At 45.2% G+C, this 19286-nt stretch overlaps 1 protein-coding gene across 5 annotated transcripts in view; it reads left to right on the top strand.

Annotated features, from left to right (window-relative positions):
• The window catches only part of MOV10L1 (Mov10 like RISC complex RNA helicase 1), a 69035-nt gene that overhangs the window by 1326 nt on the left and 48423 nt on the right, over positions 1-19286 (top strand). For all 5 annotated transcript variants that reach the window (XM_046646338.1, XM_046646340.1, XM_046646343.1 and 2 more), the window contains exons 2-9: positions 172-356; positions 4845-5007; positions 10781-10893; positions 11483-11670; positions 14810-14953; positions 15226-15467; positions 15985-16111; positions 17142-17336. In XM_046646338.1, the coding sequence (XP_046502294.1) occupies positions 172-356; positions 4845-5007; positions 10781-10893; positions 11483-11670; positions 14810-14953; positions 15226-15467; positions 15985-16111; positions 17142-17336 (1357 nt within the window). The remainder of the gene's footprint in view (positions 1-171; positions 357-4844; positions 5008-10780; positions 10894-11482; positions 11671-14809; positions 14954-15225; positions 15468-15984; positions 16112-17141; positions 17337-19286) is intronic.

The following is a 19286-nucleotide window of genomic DNA, read 5'->3' as shown; positions in this document are numbered from 1 at the left end:
GCGGTCTGCCTCACAAGCCCTGCCTCCTGAGCGCTCCACTCCCCTGCGGGTTCTCCAGCCCGCAGGGCTCCTAGCCGCGTGGCTGCTCCTGTGGTCGACTTCTCTCTGGTGGGGCTTAGTTGTGGCGTGGGCTTGCTTTAGTGGTCAGTATCGCCTTTGTTTACCCACCAGGTGACAGCAAGTTGAAAACCGTCCAGGGCGTTGTCACAAGGTACTGCAGCGATTATGGGATGATCGATGATCTGATCTACTTCTCCAGTGAGGCTGTGACTAGCAACGTGCTTCTGAATGTTGGACAGGAAGTTATTGCAGTTGTGGAAGAAAATCACGTGTCGAATGGACTGAAAGCCATCAGGGTAAGGCCCGAACTCGTTTGGGAAGTCTCTTCACCTCGGGCATCCCACTGCTGTGGTCCTATTTAGTTAACCTCTCAAGGATAACCTGGGGAGAGAGAGTGGAATGTTCCTCCACGGGGGTACTTCTGTTCTTTTAAAGGTTCCTGGTTTAAAACATCTGTGGTGGTCCTTGTAAACCATTCAAACAACATAGAAATTTATAATTCATGAAGTAAAGCTTGCCTGTAATTTTATGCCATGGAAAAGAGCACGGTTGTCATTTCTGTATCTGTTCTTCTAATCTTTAAAAAAATAGTTAAAAATGATTATTATTGGACCCTTTTTGATCCAATTAACAATTACTGGACTCTTTTATTTATAAATTCTTGAAAGTAGAATTATTAGTCAAAGTGTACGCACATTAACATTTTAATGGTTATCATCAAATTATTCTCCAGCAGTATTGTACTGGTTCATACTCCTAGGAGCAGGATGAGACTGCCTGTTACCCAGTGTTGGCAAGGACATGGGTATTATCAATCTTTGAAATCTTTTCAGTCTAATAAGTGAAAAGTGATGTCATAATTTTAATTTGCACGTAAGCCTTAAAGTAGATTAATTTTTCACATTTCTTCTATGAATTATTTTTGTTTCCTTCATTTTTTGTTGTTTTGGTTCAATTTTTAAAATTAAGCTTTCTCTGTTGGAGAAATTACAGCTTTTTAAGGAACGTTATTATTTGGAAGTGTTACAGATATTTCCCCCAAGATCATCTTTTGACTTTTTTTTATGAAGTTTTATTTTATGTGGTTAAATGTGTCTGTCTTTTCCATGTGGCTTTTGGGTTCCATAAGAATCCTTGGAGAGGTTTTATTCTACTTGTTATTACAAATATGCACTCAGGTTTTCCTCTGAAAATTGCTTATTGAGATTTAAGTCATTAATCTGCCTGGAATTTATTTGGTATACAGACTCAAAGAAGGAAGCAGACATTTCTTTCCAGGAGCTAGCCAGTCGTCCTGCTGAAAAATCCTCTTTCTTCCTACTGATGGGAAGGTCCGGAACCCCACGGGCATGAGACCCGTCTGGACCCCGTGGGTCCTGATACCTGCATGTGGGCCTTGGTGGCACAGTTGTGTCGGTGGTGGTAGGCACGTTTTCCTCCCACTCTTCTTGAGGATGGAATTCTCCAGGCTCTCTGCTCCTTCTGGATGAAACTTAGAGTCATTCTGTTGTTTCTCTCCCCAGCTCACACTCGCTTTGGATGGCACTGAGTCTGTAGATGCCTTTAGGCTAAGTGACGTGTGGATCATAGCAAGTTTCCTCCATCCACAAATTCTGTCTGTCTGTTATTTAAGCCTTCGTTTATGTTCTTTCCACAGTGCAATAGTTTTCATTTCTATTCTGCAAATTTCTTGCTAAATTTATTTCCAAGAATTTTAATGTTTTTGTTCCGTTATCAACATAAATTTACTTTGTATTTTCAAATGAATATTTTTCTTTTTATATAAGAAAACTGTTGATTTTTGTTATGTAATTTGGTAGCTTGCAAACTTATTGAGCTCAACTACTTTTTAAATGGTCGAGATGTACTTTATTATTATGACAGTTAGTAATGTCGTCTTAATGCATAATATCATCTTTGTCAAATTTTAAAAATGATACAAATAAAAACCAAATTCTAGAATTGCATTGTTCAGTATTGTAGCTACCAGCATGTGTGGCTATTTAAATTTATTTAAAGTAAATAAGGCTTAAAATTAATTCCTCAGTTTCACTAACCACATGTCAAATACTAAATGTAGCTAGTGGCTACCAAACTTGGCAGCACAAAGATAAAATATTTATGTTGTCGCGGAAAGTCCTATTAGATTGCTGTGGCCTGGAATGAATGAAAGGTAGGCTCTCTCCACACTCCCCCCTGCACCTGCACTCCTCAGGCCTCATGCATTCCTTGGTTTCTGCTTTTAGCTCTTCTGGTAGATGCTTGAATCTCTTGAGCAGTATGCCCACTCGCTGCTTGAGGTGCGTAGATTAGATGGCATTTACTCACTTCCATCATGAGAGAGATACACTTGACTCGCTTACACTGCCCTCTGGATTTCTTTGCTTATTTTTTATTTATTTGTTTTTATTGTGGTAAAATATGCATAACATGAAATTTAGCATTTAAACCATTTTTGTGTGTACAATTCACTGGCATTAACTACATTCACATTATTGTGCACCCATCACCACTATCTATTTTCAAAACTTTTCATCATCCTAAGTACAAGCTCTATGCATGTTAAACAGTAACTCACTGTCCTACTTTCTGTCCCTGTGGATTGGACTACTCTAGGTGCCTCATATAAATGGAATTACACAGTATTTGTCCTTTCATGTCTTGCTTATTGGACTTAGCATAATATTTTCAAGGTTCATCCAAGTAACATGAATCAGAACTTCATTCCTTTTTATGGCTGAATAATATTCTGTTATATGTATTTACCACATTTTGTTTCTCCACTTATTTGTGGATGGACACTTAAGTTGTTTCTACCTTTTGGCTGTTGTGAATAATGCTGTCCTAAACAAGTATCTTTTTGAGTCCCTGTTTCCAGTTCTTTTGGGTATATACTTTGGAGTGGAATTGGAGGGTCGTGTGGTAATTCTGTGTTGAGCTTTTTGAGGAGCTGCGAGATTTTTCCATGGTGGCTACACCATTTTACATTCTCACCAGCAATGCACAAGGATTCCAATTTCTCTGTATCCCCACAACATGAGTTGTTTTCCATTTTATTGACAGTAGCCATCCTAGTGGATGTGAAGTGATGTCTTATTGTGGTTTTGATTTACATTTCCCTAATAATTAACGAAGTTGAGCATCTTTTCATGTTTATTGGTCGTTCATATATATTCTCTGGAGAAATGTCTGTTCAAGTCCTTTGCTCATTTTTTAATTGGGTGATTTATGTTTCTATTGAGCTGTAGGAGTTCTTTATATATATATATTCTGGATAGTAATCCCTTTTCAGATATATGATTTACAGATATTTTCCTTGCATTCTGTGGATTGCCTTTTTTTTTTTCTTGGTAGTATCCTTTGATGCACAGAAGTTTTAAATTTTGATAAAGTCCAGTCTATCCTTTTTTTTTTTATTACCTGTGCTTTTAATGTTATACTTAAAAAATCATTGACTAAGATCATGAAGATTTTCACCTATGGTTTTTTCTAAGAGTTTTATAGTTTTAGTTCTTAAATTTAATTCTTTGATCCATTTTGAGTTAATTTTTTGAATATGGTGTTGGTAAGTGTTTGACTTCATTCTTTTTCATGTTGACATCCAGTTTTCCCACCACCATTTTTTGAGAAGGTTGCACAATGGGGAAAACCCTGTCCCCATTGAATGATCATGGCACCTTTGTTGAAAATCAATTGACCATATGTATGAGGGTTTGTTTCTGGGCTCTCTATTCTGTCCCATTGGTCTTGTGTCTGTCTCTATGCCAGTCCCACACTATTGATTACTGGAGCTTTGTAGTAAGTTTTGAAATCAAGAAGTATAATTTTTCCAAAACATCACTGGAGTTTTGATAGAGATTGCGTTGAATCTTTAAATCACTTTGGGCAGTATTGATATCTTAACAGTATTAAGTATTCCAGGTCGTGAACAGAGATGTCTTTCCATTTATTTGGGTCTTCTTTAACTTCTTTCAGCCACATTTTGTAGGTTTCAGTGTACAAGCCTTCTACTTCGTTGGTTAAATTTATTCCTAAGTAGTTCATTCTTTTTGATGCTATTGTAAGTGGAATTGTTTTCAGAATTTCCTTTTTGGGTTGTTCATTGCAAATGTATAAAAATACAACTGATATTTGCATGTTGATTTGTATGTTGCAACTTGAACTCCTTTATTAGCTGTAACAGTTTTTTGTGGACTATTTAGTGGTTTGTATATATAAGATCGTGCCATCTGCAGACAGAGGTCATTCTACTTCCTTTCCAGTTTGGTTGCCTTTTATTTCCTTTTCTTGCCTAATTGCTCTGGCTGGGATTTCCAGTACTATTTTGAAAAAGTGGTGAAAGCAGGCATCTTTACCTTGTTACTGGTCTTAGGGGAGAAGCTTTTTCTTTCACACTGTGATGTCAGCTGTGGGTCTTTCATACATGGCCTTTGTCATGGTGAGGAGGTTCCCTTCTAGTCCTAGTTTATTGAGCATTGCTGTCATGAAAGGGTGTTGAGTTTTGTCAGACGCAATTTCTGTGTTAATTGAGATGGTCATGTGTTTTTTCCTTCCTTCTACCAGTGTGGTGTGTTATAGTGATTGATTTTCGTATGTTGAACCACCTTTGCATTCTGAGATAAACCCCTCTTGGTCATGGTGTATAATCCTTTTAATACGCTGCTGAACTCAGTTTGCTAGAATTTTGTTGAGGATTTTTACATCTCTGTTCATAAGGGATACTGACGTGTAGTTTGCTTTTCTTGTCCTCTTCTGGTTCAAACAGCGGTCTTTCTGTCTTTCAGGTGGAAGCTGTCTCTGATAAATGGGAAGATGACAGCAGAAACCTCAGCCAAGGGCCGGAAGGCTCCAGTCCCCGAGTGCTGATTGGCTGTGTGACTTCCTTGATGGAAGGGGCTGGCTACATCAGTCAGACCACATACTTCTCTCTGGAGAGCGTTTGTGAAGGTAAGCTAGACAGGTTTCTATTTCACATTTAGTTTAGGTTCTCTGTGTTTTTCATTTTGTATGAGTAGGTCTGAGATGGTCGCATGCACCATTCAAGGTCAGATTTGGGCATGCTTATTGAGAAGGCATTGGGGCCAGAACGTCTTCTCCAGGTGCTGGCTCCAAAGCAGAGGCTCTGTAGTGTTGGGCGAATGTGCAGGTATACAGAGGTATTGTTCTTAAAGTACTTCAAATGCTTTAAAATAGGACTTGGGGATAACTTTGTATCTTTCCAAAAGTATATAGCCATTTAATTAAATTTGTTTCCAGTTGATGTAAGATTTTGTTTTTATGGCTAAAGAAGTTGTCAGTGCCATTTATTGGTTTTTGGTCCATACCTGTTTATTGTGTGCTTGCAGTCTACAGTGATGGGTAGGGAGCGAGGCAGTGAGAGACCAGGATGTGAGACCTCGCTCTTCCTCCCCAGAGAAACAGACCTGTACATGCTTTGTAGTCAGGAAGGAATTGGAAAAGCTGCCTAGGGAGTTGCTTTCTGAGCTGAATTCTAGCCGCACACCCTGCTGGGCCACATGTTGAGAGAGGACTAGAAGCAGGAACTGTCTGCCACCTTGGCAACCAAGCAGCCCAGGTACAGGAAGGCAATTAGCCCAGTCCACCGAGCACCTTGCTGTTCTACTTTTCTTGGTGGTGAAAACTGGGGCTTTGACCTTGATTGCCAACCTTGGGAATCTCCAAAATAACATTGATAGGTGGCTCTCTGTGATTTTAAAATCTCTCTTCTGTCAGAGAAACTTTCAACTCTGAAAAACTTGATCCTGCAATTGCTCAGCTCCAAAAGCAACCCCTGGGTCCCTGTAACCATGCCAACAGGCAGTCACTCCCAGACTGGGACACAGTTCTGCTGTGGATATTGCTGTGAGGGAGAGAAGAGAAAGTTCCCCTGAGGACTGGTGCCTGAAGTGCAGGTGGAGGGATTTCCTAGCACAGTCAGGTCCTCTCAGCTGAGAGTCATGCACAGCAATGTCAGAACAGCTGCTGTTAGTACGATCACAGAACATGACCATGAGAGCAGAAAGAGCATTCTTGAGAGAGAAAATACAGTGTGAAAAGAGTTAATAATGGAAATCTAAAACCAAGATCAGCAGACCTCTTCTGAAAAGGGCCAGACAGCAAAGCTTGTGGGCCACGTGGTGTCTGGGACAGGGTAGAGTGAGGCAGCCATAGAGGGTGCCTGAGTGAAAGGGCATGGCTGAGTCCCCATTAGACTACATATCTACAAACACAGGCTGCAGGCTGCCTGCTAACCTCTGATGGGAGGGTTAGAAAGGAAGAATTAAGCTAAATTTTTAATTTGCTTGAGGGAGAGTCAGAATATACTGTTTCCTTCTCTATACTCATTCAACAGATGTTAGAGTGCCTCACTTCGGGCCAGGCACTGTTCTGTAGAACTCGCTGTCTTGGGAGGAAGGGGAGGCACACACAAGTGTCCTCTGCTCTGCAGAAACCTCACAAGGTGTGGTGGGATAGGGGAGTGGACAGACATTCCTTTAGGATGGGGCGCAGCTCAGCCTCTCTAAGTGCAGAGCAGGCTGAGGGCTCTAGGGGGAGGATCCGGGTGAAGCACAGGTTCTGCCCTAAACCCAACCTCCCAGGTCACCTTGGTGAGGTTCTGATTTGATTAGGCGCCAGAGGTGAACAATGTGAGGTGACCCAGAGCTGTTTGAAGAAGCCGTGTCACTGGGGAGAAGCATGTGCCTGTGAATACTGAAGAGTGTGAAGGTGGGAGGTGGGATCTCGGGATCACCAGGTCCCCTTGGTCTTGGACATCGGAGGCGGTGGTGGCCATCAGCCCAGTTTTGTGAACGAGATATTTGAGATCTAGGCCCACAAGTAACACTCGTGGGACTTCTTAACATCAGAAGCTGGACTCAAGCTGTTTTACACATGAATGTACAATGAACCCTTAACCATCTTGGCCAAGGCAGCTAAATGGAATTGGATGTTCAACCTTAGGTGGGTGTTCCTGTGCTCAGCACTGTGACATTTGAGGCTGGGTTGCTGTCTGTTGTAGGGGCTGCCCTGTGAATTGTAGGATGTTTAGCACCATCTCTGGCCTCTACCCACTAGGTGCGAGCAGCCACCCCCTGGTTGTGACAACCTAGAAAGTCTACGGACACTGTCACATGGCCCCTTATGGGACAGAGTGGCCCTGGTTAGGAACACTGGTCTAACGAGTGGGGTCTAAAGTCTGAGTGTGCAGTAGTCCTGCTTCTTTCCTCTTTATTTGCAAGGTAAGCACTGAACAGCTCTTAGCACCCGTATGTCCTGCATATCCAGTGTGGCCTACACTCCCAGCCTGAGTCACAGTCGCGTTATTTCTTTATTTTCAAATTAAACTGGTCTATGCACCCACTTGTGAGATGAAGAGGAAGTCCCATGGATTCTTCCTGAGACCTCCAACTTGGGCCAGAACCCAGCGCCACAGTCTGTCCAGGGGCCTGCCCTGTGCCGGGATGCCTCTTTAGTGACCAGTGCACCCCCTCCAGGGGCCTGTTCCTTTGGTTCCTTTACGTATCTGTAAATGCTCCAGACTCTGCCAGCATCCCCGAGGTCCTCAGATTGTTACTCTGAAAGCCTCTGCCCAACACCTGCTTTGTCCTCCCTGGGTTGTGTCATAGGCCTCCAACACCCGTCCTGCGGTCAGAGCCCTGTATACTGGAGAACTGGATAGTCTCCGCTGCCTTTTCAGATCAGGGTCCACCCCACTCTGCCCCCAGGCCTGCCCTGTATGGACTGGCCATGCCCTCTGGCTTCTGTCTGGGATTATCGCACGGAAGGCACCAGCAGATTGGTGAGAGGGCGGGGAGCAAGGCTGGGCTCAGTGTCCCAGCCATGTGCCTTGACGGTGGCGGTGGCGGTGTTCCTCTCCCACAGCCAGAGCCAAGGTGACCAGATAACTTAGTGTCCAAACTGGTGCACAGTTGAGAAGTGAAGAGGGGTGTTAACATTAATTAAAATTAAGTCATTTTTGAAATACATACAGACCAACAGATTGAGTTTCTCATGTTGGTGGACATTTGAAGTAGTAGTATTCAGAAACTATTTGCAAAACTAAAATTCTTTCTAGAAAAACAATAATATCTGGGTACATTAAATGATATTAAAACAATTTAATGGTGATTATTTGGTCATTATATTCTCAGTGCATGTTGACATACTTTAATTTTAGCATCACTAATACCACATTCCTGGTATTATTCTGAAGAAGATATGTTTTTCAAAATGATCTTCATTTCGTTTTTCCAAACAATGGGCAGGAATCTTCTTCAAAGCTGCATCTTATGGTTGATGAATTTTAAATTGTAGACACCTTTGGTTGGCTCTCTCTGTAGGCTATACTATTTTTAATTGAGAAAATGTTAATAAGCTCAGAGCAAATTCTGCTAGATGTAAGCTATTCACAAGTCTAGGTTTTTTCTATTGAAGTGTATAACCATTTCAGCCTAAATGTTTTCATAGGTGCTGTTTTTTTTGCCAATATGAGTACAGAAGTATTCGAATATGTTTATAAACTGAAACTTGTCAAGTAAATTGTCTGTGATTTTTTTTTTAAATTTACAACAAATTTGGATGCTGTAAATTTGTAGGCCTTGTCAATTTTATTCATTCCATTACAAAATAACAGTTTATCCAATTAAAGATAAGGGCTTCACTGAAAGACTTCACACAAGTCAGACTAGTATCAAATCCAGTCAAAGCATTTCAGCATTAAACTATGTACGCCACGTGGGCTCCCGGGGTCTCATGCTTCATTTCTTGCATTGCTTTTGTGGAGGTCAGCGTCACTGTCTTTCTGTTTACAAGCTGTACTTTTAATAACTGTAATTCACAAAGGCTTGGAAGCTAGAGATTTGGGGTTCCAGATTGACTACTTTGATTAAAGATTTCCAACTGATTTTGAACAAAGTGTAACCAAAATTTAGGGATCTGACTTGAGAAAAATGGAAAGGAGCTCCATCGTAGGATTGTTTTACAAAGTGCTTCTTCAAAGGTTCAAACGTTTGTAAATTCAGAGGTGGGGGCAGCAGAGAGAACGAGGGCTGCCAGGCCCCACGGGTTTTGTTTTCTACTTTGGTTCCTTTACGTATCTGTAAATGCTCCAGACTCTGCTGCAGCTTGTGTTCCAGCTGGTCAGATGTCAGCGGCTGGAGGCAATAGGATGTGTGCACTGCCACCCCTCCAAGGACGCTCCTGCCCCGCAGGCCTCTCAGTGTGTTGGGATATTGTTTTTATTATGGTGCTTTATTCCGCCAGAACTTGTATTCATGTTATCATTGTAAAGATAATTTTTATCTCCAGTGTGAGTTTTTAAACTGAATTTACGGAATCTTTCGCAATAATGTCAGGTATTTCTCCTTCAACAGAATGATCTTCTAAAATCTTTACTTTGATTCCATGATTCTGATAGGAAAAAACTCAAACTCTTCTTTGAATTTGCTTTACTGTTTTTCTCTTTAACTGTTTATACAACTAACGTATTAATAGCTGTTAATATATTTATACAACTAACATATTAATAGCTACCTCACTTTTCATGTGAGTCTAGGAAAATTTGGAATAAAAAATTAGGAAAATTACGCTAAACAATTTGATAAGTGAAGTCCTAGTTTACAAAACTACATATAAATGTCTTTCTATGGCTTGTTAAATCGTGTTTCTGGGCACTGTCCTCTTAAAATGCCAGCTCACCTGAAGCTGATGCTTGAGCAGGTTTGTCTCTTCTGGTTTCATACTGCCAGTGGTGTCACTACGGCCCCTGTGTTGGATAGTAGACATCAGCAGATGTTTGGGCTATGTGTCCATCATCAGTTTTCTTGAGAACTAAACTCAGTATGCAATTATGCACTTTTATTTTTTGAGCTTATTGTTGCCAAAAGTGTTGATTGCAAAATAACAAAAAGGTTATAAGTAGGTGTAGCTTTATACCATGCACCATAGCAAACCCGTTCAGGTTACTCTCTCCCCGTCTTATGTCAGGACAGCTCAGCCGCTTCATGTTACTGAACCAACAATTTCCTGACCAGTGGAGGCCTGGCAGCACCTTGCATCCTACAGCAGCACAGGCGACAGCACAGCTACCTGGCACGCCAAGGGGCTGGCAGGGGCACTGAGTGCTCCCCCACCTAAGCTGCCCAGCCCTCAGGTGTGAGAGCACTTCCCTGTGTCACCGAGCACCCTGCGTGTTCTTGACAGGGAGAGGAACTCACACTGTGTCTGGAAAGAGTTGGCAGAGAGAGAAGTGCTCACATGTTAGTGACACTGTCTACGTGCACCCACACCTCCTGGAAGCTGAAGGTGTAAGAGAGGGTTCTGCCATTCAGCTTATTTTGTCGGAGTAATATGGTTAATAATGCTTCGTTTGTTTGTTTTAATGAAAAATATGGGGAACATTTGAAACCAGATGGGATCCTGAAACTTGGCAAACCAGCTACATGACCACCGTGGCTGCAGGTTCCCTGCCCTTGCCCCATAAGGCTGAGGAAGGAAGGTTGGTCTGTAACACGTACTGCTCCATTCAACTAGGGTACCTTAGAAGAGGATTAAGGTTGATAAACTGTTTTCTAACAGGAACAGAGAGCAGCTTTTCTTAACTGTTCACATGTGTCTCAGATACAACAGGAACACTTTGAGTGTATCCTAACTTCAGAGTAAATTGTACACTTTGATGTTACAACATTACCAAATAACACACGTGGTTTCCCTCGCCTTGGAGGTTTCCAGCCCTGCAAGGGAGACTGGGTGGAGGCTGAGTATTGGATACGGCCAGGCACGTGGAGCAGCGAGGCCATCTCAGTGAAGCCACTGAGGTACAAGCGTGTGGACAGGGTAGGTGATGACCATCATACGTTCCTGGGTTCCTGTATTCTCTTGGTGCATTAGGTTCAGTCTCGGCCAAAGAGGAGCCTATCCTCTTACTGAGAATGCTGTCTTTCCATAAGGAGATCACTAGAGACCAGCCTGGTATCCTCACATAATGAAGTTGTAAATGTTGTATTGTTGGGAATGAGTGGAGTGAGATGTAAGGTTTGAGCTTGCTTGTAAAAGCTGGCACGGTTCAGGAAGTGGAACTGAGTTTGCGTGGGGTGGAGTTAGGGGCATGCACTGTACTGAGTCGAAGAAGTAGGGAAGTGACCACCCGCCACCCCACACCCTCTCACTCTGCCCATTGTCGCTGTCTCAGCCTTGTTTCAGACCCTACACGTAGCATAATCTTCAGGGCATTGCTTCTCCTCTGACAGCAGGGTCCCCACTCCCCCGAGATTCAGCTTTAACTGTCTGTGGTGGGGCCAAGTGAGGTTTTGCCAAACAGCTCAGCAGGCACTTGTGGTGGCCCTCCAGGTCCAGCTGACTTGCAGAGGTGGGCGGGCCCCTCGTGCAGTGCATGTTGCCGCAGTTCCCCTTGCTCTGCTTGCAGGTCTGCATTTCCAGCCTCTGTGGAAGGAATGGTGTGATAGACGACAGTATCTTTTTCACCTTGGACTCTCTGAACCTTCCAGAAGGATATATCCCTCGAAGATACGACGTGGTCAGTGCTGTGGTAGTGGAGAGCAGCCAGTCGTGCTATGTCTGGAGAGCCCTCTGCATGACTCCAGTGAAAAGGCGGTAATGAGGACACAGCTTTCTTGTCTGGCAAGGGAAAGGCGTGATTTAAGTGTATTTTGAGAGTTACTTTAATAAGCCAAAATAATACTGCCCAAATCCTGAGCTGGGTGGTTAAAAAGAGAGCATCTTTTGGAGGGTTTTGAGGGGTCTTTCTGATTGATTGAAAGTCAGCTTAAAGGTTCCTTCCTAATCCTTAATTTTATACTGGTGATTTTAATATTTTGGTGGATTTTTGTCTTTTGTTCTTCTTTCACATACTGGCGTTTTTTAGAATACTTTGGACATGGTAGGTTCTTAAAATTCTTGAGTTTTCTGTATCTGTTCTTCCTTCTGAGCCTCAGTGATCCCTTTCCCCCCCACCTCCCCATGCATGTTTATGTAGCATGATAGGCCTTCCCTGAGCTCTCAGTGGAAACCGCAACCCTGCCTGCTTTTCCTCCTTAGAGCTGGTCTCCAGCGAGCTCTCCATACGGTCCCTTAATGACTCTGTTGACACCTCCTCTCCTCACTGGAATGGAGCTCTGTGTGGGAGCGGTTGGTGTCTGTTTGCTGCTGCCTAGTGAGCACCTGGCTCTGGCTCAGTGTCTGTGAACCGTGGGTGGGGTGTGTGCAGTTCTGTCAGTAGCAGACAGCGGGGAGTACCCCTGCTTTACACCAAGCAGCCAAGGTTCAAGGAGACAGGCTGCCCAGCTCCAGGCTGGGCAAGTGTGTAGGGGGTGGAGCTTGGGGTAAAGGATGAGGAGAGCTCTGCCTCTTGGGCTCTGCTTCCCTTTGGGGAATGACTCAGGCCTATCTGTGGGACAGTGAAGTTAGACATGCTGCCCACGTCTTCCGCCGACCCGAGAAGGCCCAGGAGGCACTGAAGTTCTGGTTTCAGCCCCATTGCATGGGCCCAGCATCTATACCTGCCTGTCTGAGTAGGGCTCTCGGGTCTTACTGGGGGCCAGCAACCTGAAGCCCTGGGGCCAAAGCCGGAGTCCCCGTCCCACATTAGGGTTGGAGTCACTTTGGCCCACTTTCAGGAAACACTCCCTGACTTTTCCTTCAGGCCAGAAGGCCTTGAAAAAGACCCTGCAGTTAGCTGGGCTCCTGATTGCAGGCATGGAGGGTTTTGGGACGGTGGCCATACTGGCCCCTAACTGACATCACAAAGAAAGTAGTTGCCATCTTAGGTTTCAGGGCCAGTGTGGTCATTGAATGACAGAATTTGCCCCAATTCTGGGTCCTTGTTGCCCAGTCTGTTCTGTTTTTTCCAGCACTTACCTTTCAACATACTCTATGACTTACTAGTTTATGATGTTTTCCAGTGGAGTGGTGGCTCACTGTGGTGTGGACCAGTGTCTTGTTGAATGGAGTGGGTGGGGGCATAGCCAGTAGGCTCCCTGGCTGTGAGTGGTCTGTTCGTGGGGAGCCTCCTCAGGTGGCCCCTGGGCTGCAGTGGACTCAGACCCCTGTGCACATGTGAGTCGGGGCAGCCAGTCCAGTGGGGAGATGCTGCTTATCCTGGGGGAGGGATGCCCCTGAGCCAGGCACCCTCCCTGAGCCTTGTCCTTTGTCTGCCTCACGTAGCAAGGGAAGTCTTCTCACCTTTGTTGTTGGACACTGACGGTGAGCCAGCCCCAACTCCTGTGACCGCAGAATTCTCTCATAATCTGCTAGTCAGAGTGAAGGTTTAGGGGTGAGTAGATGAAGGGAATTTCCAGGGGAGCTTGCAGCCAGTGAGCAGTCAGTTCCTGTTTCCTCAGTTTGTAATGGAGACGAATGTTCCATCCCATCCGTCCTTCCAGCAGATGCCCAGTGAGTGCCATTTGTGTGCCATGTGCTGTTATAGCCACAGGAGTATAGCCTTGGACAAAGAAGACCCACGTTTCTGCCCTCCGTTTGTGTGCTTCGTCCCCACCTAGGCATCCTGACCCTCGAGTGAGGCTTCTGGAGTCAGCACAGGGGAGTCACCTCTATCTGTGTCAGTTTCCTCGGCAGCTGGGCCAGACTCCAGGGCTTTAGCCCCCTGTGTGGGGGACACTGCCCTCCACTCAGACCCTCTCTCTGGCTGCCTGTTCAAGTGCCTGAAAGACGGTTCCAGTGATATGCGCGGAGCAGAGCTGCTCTCCCAGACCCAGGCCTCCAGCATCTTCCCCATTCTCTTCTCCATTCTCGGGACCGGTTGACTCCCCGTTTTTTCAGATTCCTCAACCCATCCCTTAGCAGGTGTTGTTGGCTGTCTGCAGGAACTGAAACTCTGCTTCCAGTGCTGCTCTCACAGCCCCCCCGGGTCTGGGGTGAGGGCAAAGGCAGGATTGAGAGGGCTCTGAGAGGCATCAGGGCGTGGCGGCAGTCGGATGGGCCCATGTGGAGGAGGAGAGAAAGGAAGAGAATGGGAGGTGGGAGGGGAGGTGAGTGTGGAAGGAGCAGGAGCTGGCCTCCAGCCTGGTTGAGAATGTCACTGAGTTTGTAGACAGGGACCAGAAACGTGAAGGGGCTGCAGGCTGCCTCAGGGGAGGGAGTGACACCAGATATACCTCTGGAAAGAGCACCGTGGGTGAGCATGAGGAGAATGAGGCCTGTCCTTCACAGCCATGTCAGTAGAATAAAGGGACGTAAATGGGTCCCTTCTGAGGAGAGGGTAAAATCTCATTTTCTAAAGAGTTGAACTCATTTAATTGTTTTCACATACTTAGAAGCAACAAAACTTTTTCCGAATGAAAGCTTACCTCCCCTCCCAGCAGCCTGGGAGGTGCCTTGAAAGGAGACTGAACACTCCCCTCCCCTGGTGACCAAGGAGGGGAGGTCCCTCCCCCATCATCTCTGGACCACCCTGCTGGTGGAGTTGGGTCCATGTTGTGTTCTCAGAATCAGGGACTCCTTTTGAGATGTCACCTCTCTGTTGCTTCCTCTTCTCCAGGTTGTACTGGATTTGTCATTCTCTTCTTCCAGATGATTTGCTGTCCTTCTCTGAAACCCTCGGTGTTATAGAAGCTCTGTGTAGTTTCGTGGTCACCTCTCTGGGGTTGGCTTTTTACCCCTTGCGTAGCAGCTTGTCCTGTGGTTGGTGGCATCTGGAAGCAGAGTGGCAACTGAGAGGCGGTACTTTAGGATGCAGGCCTGCCGCAGTGATGCGTTCTATGGGTGTTTTCTCCAGAGACTCCCCTGCTGACGAAGAGGCTGCCGCTGAGTCCTGTGGAGCCCTTTTATTGAAAAACAAAGGTGATATTGAAGTCACAAGGATGACAAATTTTGGAACTCTAAAGGAAGGAGGAAGCAAAAATATGGTGATCTGGATAGAGTAAGTTCACCACTTAAATAAAATTACGTTAATGTGGTTTCAACTGTGATTTAAGAATTTCTGTAGAACCAACGTTACTTTGCTCATTTATTTTTTCCTTTATAAAAATCTTTTCAAAATTTTTTACCCTGAAGTATCCTTTTGTACTTATATTCATACAGGTATTTGCAATTGCCAATTCACTAGTTAGATTGAATTCTATGTTTTCTGGTAACTGAATATTTTAGCTTTAGAAATCCTGTCTGTGTTCATGGCTAATTCTCTTTTTCCAGGAATAAAGGAGATGTTCCTCAAAACTTAGTCAGCTGCAAACTGGCTGGCTGGGATAAAGCAAAACAATTCAGATTTCAAATGCTGGATAAAGACCAAACTTGCCCCGTGGCGTCTATTGTTTCTGTTCCTGAGAAGGAGAAGAATTTTTCAGATGAAAATGTTAACTCATTAGATAGCTACAGAAAAAACAAAACCTATCAGATGGAGAACAGTCTGGTGAACAGCAGAGAAGTCTCCCCAGGTAGGTGTTAGCCGCTACCGGCTTTGACCTGATGGCCGGGGCCTCGTGGCCTGTGAGCCCAGTTGGGTCTGGGTGATGGCACAGCTGCTGCTTGAGGGGTCCTGGGCAGGGGCGGAGTGGCCGGAATACTCCAGCCTCTTTGGCAATTTTCACCATGAGCTCTTTGGCTCTAGACCCTTCTCTGATGTTTCGGGGCTGGGGACAGGGACAAAAATAGCTTCACAGATAGCCAGAAGTGCTTTAGATGTGCCGTTTTGGTGAGTATTTCTAAATCTGGAAAGGCTACCAAGGGGTGTCCCAGGTGCGGTCGAGGCGTCATGACTCTTCTCCCAGTGACTCAGACCCTTGGTTCTCACCCTTTCCTGTTCTCACTGCTTCGTGCACTGCCTCATGCTTTGGCCATTGTCTTGGTGTGCTTACTTGTGTGTGTCTGAGTATTGTTTTGCGCTTGCATACCACCACTATCAAAAACATTTTGCCATCTGGTCTAATTTTGGATCTAAATTTCATCTATCAGATAACTGTGCCTGTAAAGGAGAGAATGGAGAAGAAGAAAAGAGTATATCAAGGAAGCAGGTGACAGAAGCTGGTGGACTCATCCCTCCAGGTGGCAGAACCCTGGTTGTGATTGTATGTGATGCAAAGTAGGTGACTGGAAGGTTTGGAGTGAGTGTCCTTTGGGGGCATTTGTACATCTGTCTTTTTAGGCCTCATGTATGGTACTGCTGAGTTGGGTGTTAAAAAAGCATTCGTAACTGCTTTGCTGGGACAAAATCAAGAAAAAGGATTGGTGGAGAAAAGGCTTGAGTGATTTACCCACCTGAGCTGACAGCTACGCTAAGCCTAACAGTCTGCCCTTGCCCCGCCTTGGAGCTGTCCTGCCCTAAGCCTCTCGGCTGCTCCTCCATATACCCCCACAGTACTCCCTCCACCTCCACCAGGGGAGCTGGCCCAGATACGGGCCCTGCATGCCTGCCGGGTGTTAAAGCCTCCATCTCACAGCTTCCTGCCTCCAGCTAGCCACCTGAGCCCTCATAGGTCCTTCTCCTCTTCCCACCTCCTTCCCTGTGTCCAGAACTCCCCAGCCTTGCCCGCTGGTCAGCTGTCAGCTGGGCATTTTGGCTTCCTTCCCTTTGTCATCAGTCATCTTACACTTGCTAATTCTAAATCTTCTTTTCAAAATGACTGATTAAATCACCACCTCACTCTAGGCCCACCAGCATCAAACCATAGGTGACATTTAAGCAAACCGCAGCCCTGCAGTGAGCGGCCTGTGGTGTAGCACTGTAGTGAAATAAGTGAAGAGGTGTGGTGAACACAGGGTGACCTCGATGACGGCAGCAGCAGGGGATAGGGCAGGGAGCAGAGCCAGACGCTGTGTTTCTGGTCATGTTATACAATTCTCATTGAAACCTGAGAACATTGAAAATATTTTTCTTATTCCTAAGTTTGAGAATTACAGAAAAGAGTATTTCAGGGGCTTGATTTTGTCTCAGGGAAAACATTACATTGCTTGTTTTAGAAAGTCTCTTTTGTTCTGTAAAAAGAATTATTAAAAACTAGGGATGACTGTGGTGGATAACTCTGACTTTCCTTATGTGTTCAAGGGGAAATTATGTTGAATCTCCCTGTCTTATTTATTACTAAAACTAAGTCGTGTTTTGTTTTTTCAAGGAATTCTGGCCGCTGCAAGGAGCTCCTTCTGCTTTGCTTCTCTAATTTCATAATCGGGCGAGTCCTTGAAGTGAATGTTGTAAGTGGAGAGGAGTCACTGATAGCTGTCCGAGAACCATTTTCATGGAAAAAGTCTAAAAGTTCCCAAGCATTAGCTTCCGCCAAAACTACAGTGGTGGTAACCACACAGAAAAGGTACTATGAGCAGAAAAGACAGGAACGTGACCTGGAGTGCATGCTGGCCGTGTGAGAGACGAGTATAGCTACCTTCTTGTTACAGAGAGGTGGACAGCCCAGGATAAAGGGGGTGCACCTGGCTTGCAAGCCTCCTGCCATCACTGTACTTGGGGCAAGGGGTATGTTTTCACGCAACTCTTACATTCCTCTGAGGAGGGCCCGGGGATGGCGGTCAGCACTGTGAGGACAGGGCCTTGTGATGCCCCCAGGCCCCCACTCCACCCTGGCTCCTCTAGGGTGACTTTCTCAGAGCAGGTACAGTTTGACCCATGCCAGCTCCTGCCACCTCTCCTGTTCCCCACAGCCCAGCTGTCTCCAGAGACATCTCATGTCCCACACGGGCACCCAGAGGCACTGGTCAGCATAGGGTCAGTGAGATGTGACTGACCATGGTCTTGTTGCTTGGCTACTTGAAGCCCATTTGAAGATATGACACCTTTGAAGAATGAAATTAAGAAAAAAAACATGTAATCTGCTAGTGGCATGTGAGTGAGGGACTTGGGGACCACTCAGACTTTAGCTGGGATGTAGTTTCAAGAAAGTGCTGAAAGTCCACGTTTTCTCATCTATAGTTATGAAACCAAAAAGCTGTGAAAAGCAGATTTTGTTTTCTAAGTTTGGTGCCAAAAAAATCAGACCTATAGGAATGTGAGGGTATTTCATGACCTTATCCTGTGTGATGTGAATGCTCGCCCCTCCACTGCAGTCACTGATGGGTTTAGCTCAGGTGCTGCCCAGAACCCACTGGGGTGATAGGTACTGCTTTTCCAATATTGGAAAATCCTGAATTTCAAATCATATCTTGCCAGTAACAGTTTAAGATAAAGTATTATAGACTTCTGCGAATTTTCAGGCTGAAGGAAAAAGATCTGTTAGCAGAGAGGAGTGTCGTGTGGCTGTTGACCTCTGGAGTCAGACCTTTGTTTGACTCCCAGCACTGCCACCAGGAAGCTATGTGACCTTGGGCCAGCTTCTTAACCTTTCTGAGCCTTAGTCTCATTTATAAAGTGATAGTCCCTCCCTCGTGGGGTTATGAGGATTAAACAAGGTAAGGGATGTAAAATGTGCAGTTTCTGGCACAGAGCAATCAATAGTGGTAGGTAGCAACAGTTGTTGGTCATGTAAAGGGGTGTGCTCTGGGGATGGAACCTAAAACACAGGAGCTAGAAGTTACTGTGGCCTACAGGGAGTGGAGAGTCCCAGATGGCTGGGTTTTAATTACAAGAGCTTTTAATAACCTCCAGTTGTCTTTTAATGGTATACTGAGTAACTTTCTAGATATAATTTGGCTTAACTTGAGGAGCAACATAGACCAAAAACCACAAGTACTTTAATCTGCTGGTCAGCTATTTCCCTTTAAATATTAATACATTGTCACTGTACAGGGGTGTCTCTAAAACAAGAGATATTTGCTTCCTGTCATCAAGTTAGTGACCCTAAGTGCCTGTCCTGCTTGGCTCGGGTACCTTTGGAACCCAGGGTCTACACCTGCCTGCCCCCCACGTGTCCAGCGGGGCTTCCATACATCCTACACATCCTGCTCTGTCTTTGCTCCTCTCCCAGAACAGTGTGTTCATGTGTTCACTTAGCCAACCTGCTGAGGACCCTCTTTGTGCCAGGACCTTCTCAGCTGAGTTTCCAGCCCTCCTAAGCTGTGAGCAGACACCTGCTGACTCGGGCTGCCTTTTGAGGCCACATGGGACTAAGATGGACTGTTAGGCCCTCTACCTGAACACATGTGTAGTGTTCCTATTAGTAATTAGTACTTTGCTGTCACTTATGGCATGCCCCTGCTTCCCACACATGCCCCACACCTATGCTCTCATTCCAGCCCCTGCTTCCCACACACGCCCCACCCCTATGCTCTCATCCAGCCCCTGCTTCCCACACATGCCCCACACCTATGCT

Source organism: Equus quagga, chromosome 19, assembly GCF_021613505.1.
Source record: "Equus quagga isolate Etosha38 chromosome 19, UCLA_HA_Equagga_1.0, whole genome shotgun sequence".
Classification (NCBI taxonomy): domain Eukaryota; kingdom Metazoa; phylum Chordata; class Mammalia; order Perissodactyla; family Equidae; genus Equus; species Equus quagga.
Note: the sequence above shows the minus strand (reverse complement) of the source record. Positions and strands in the feature narration are given on the sequence as shown.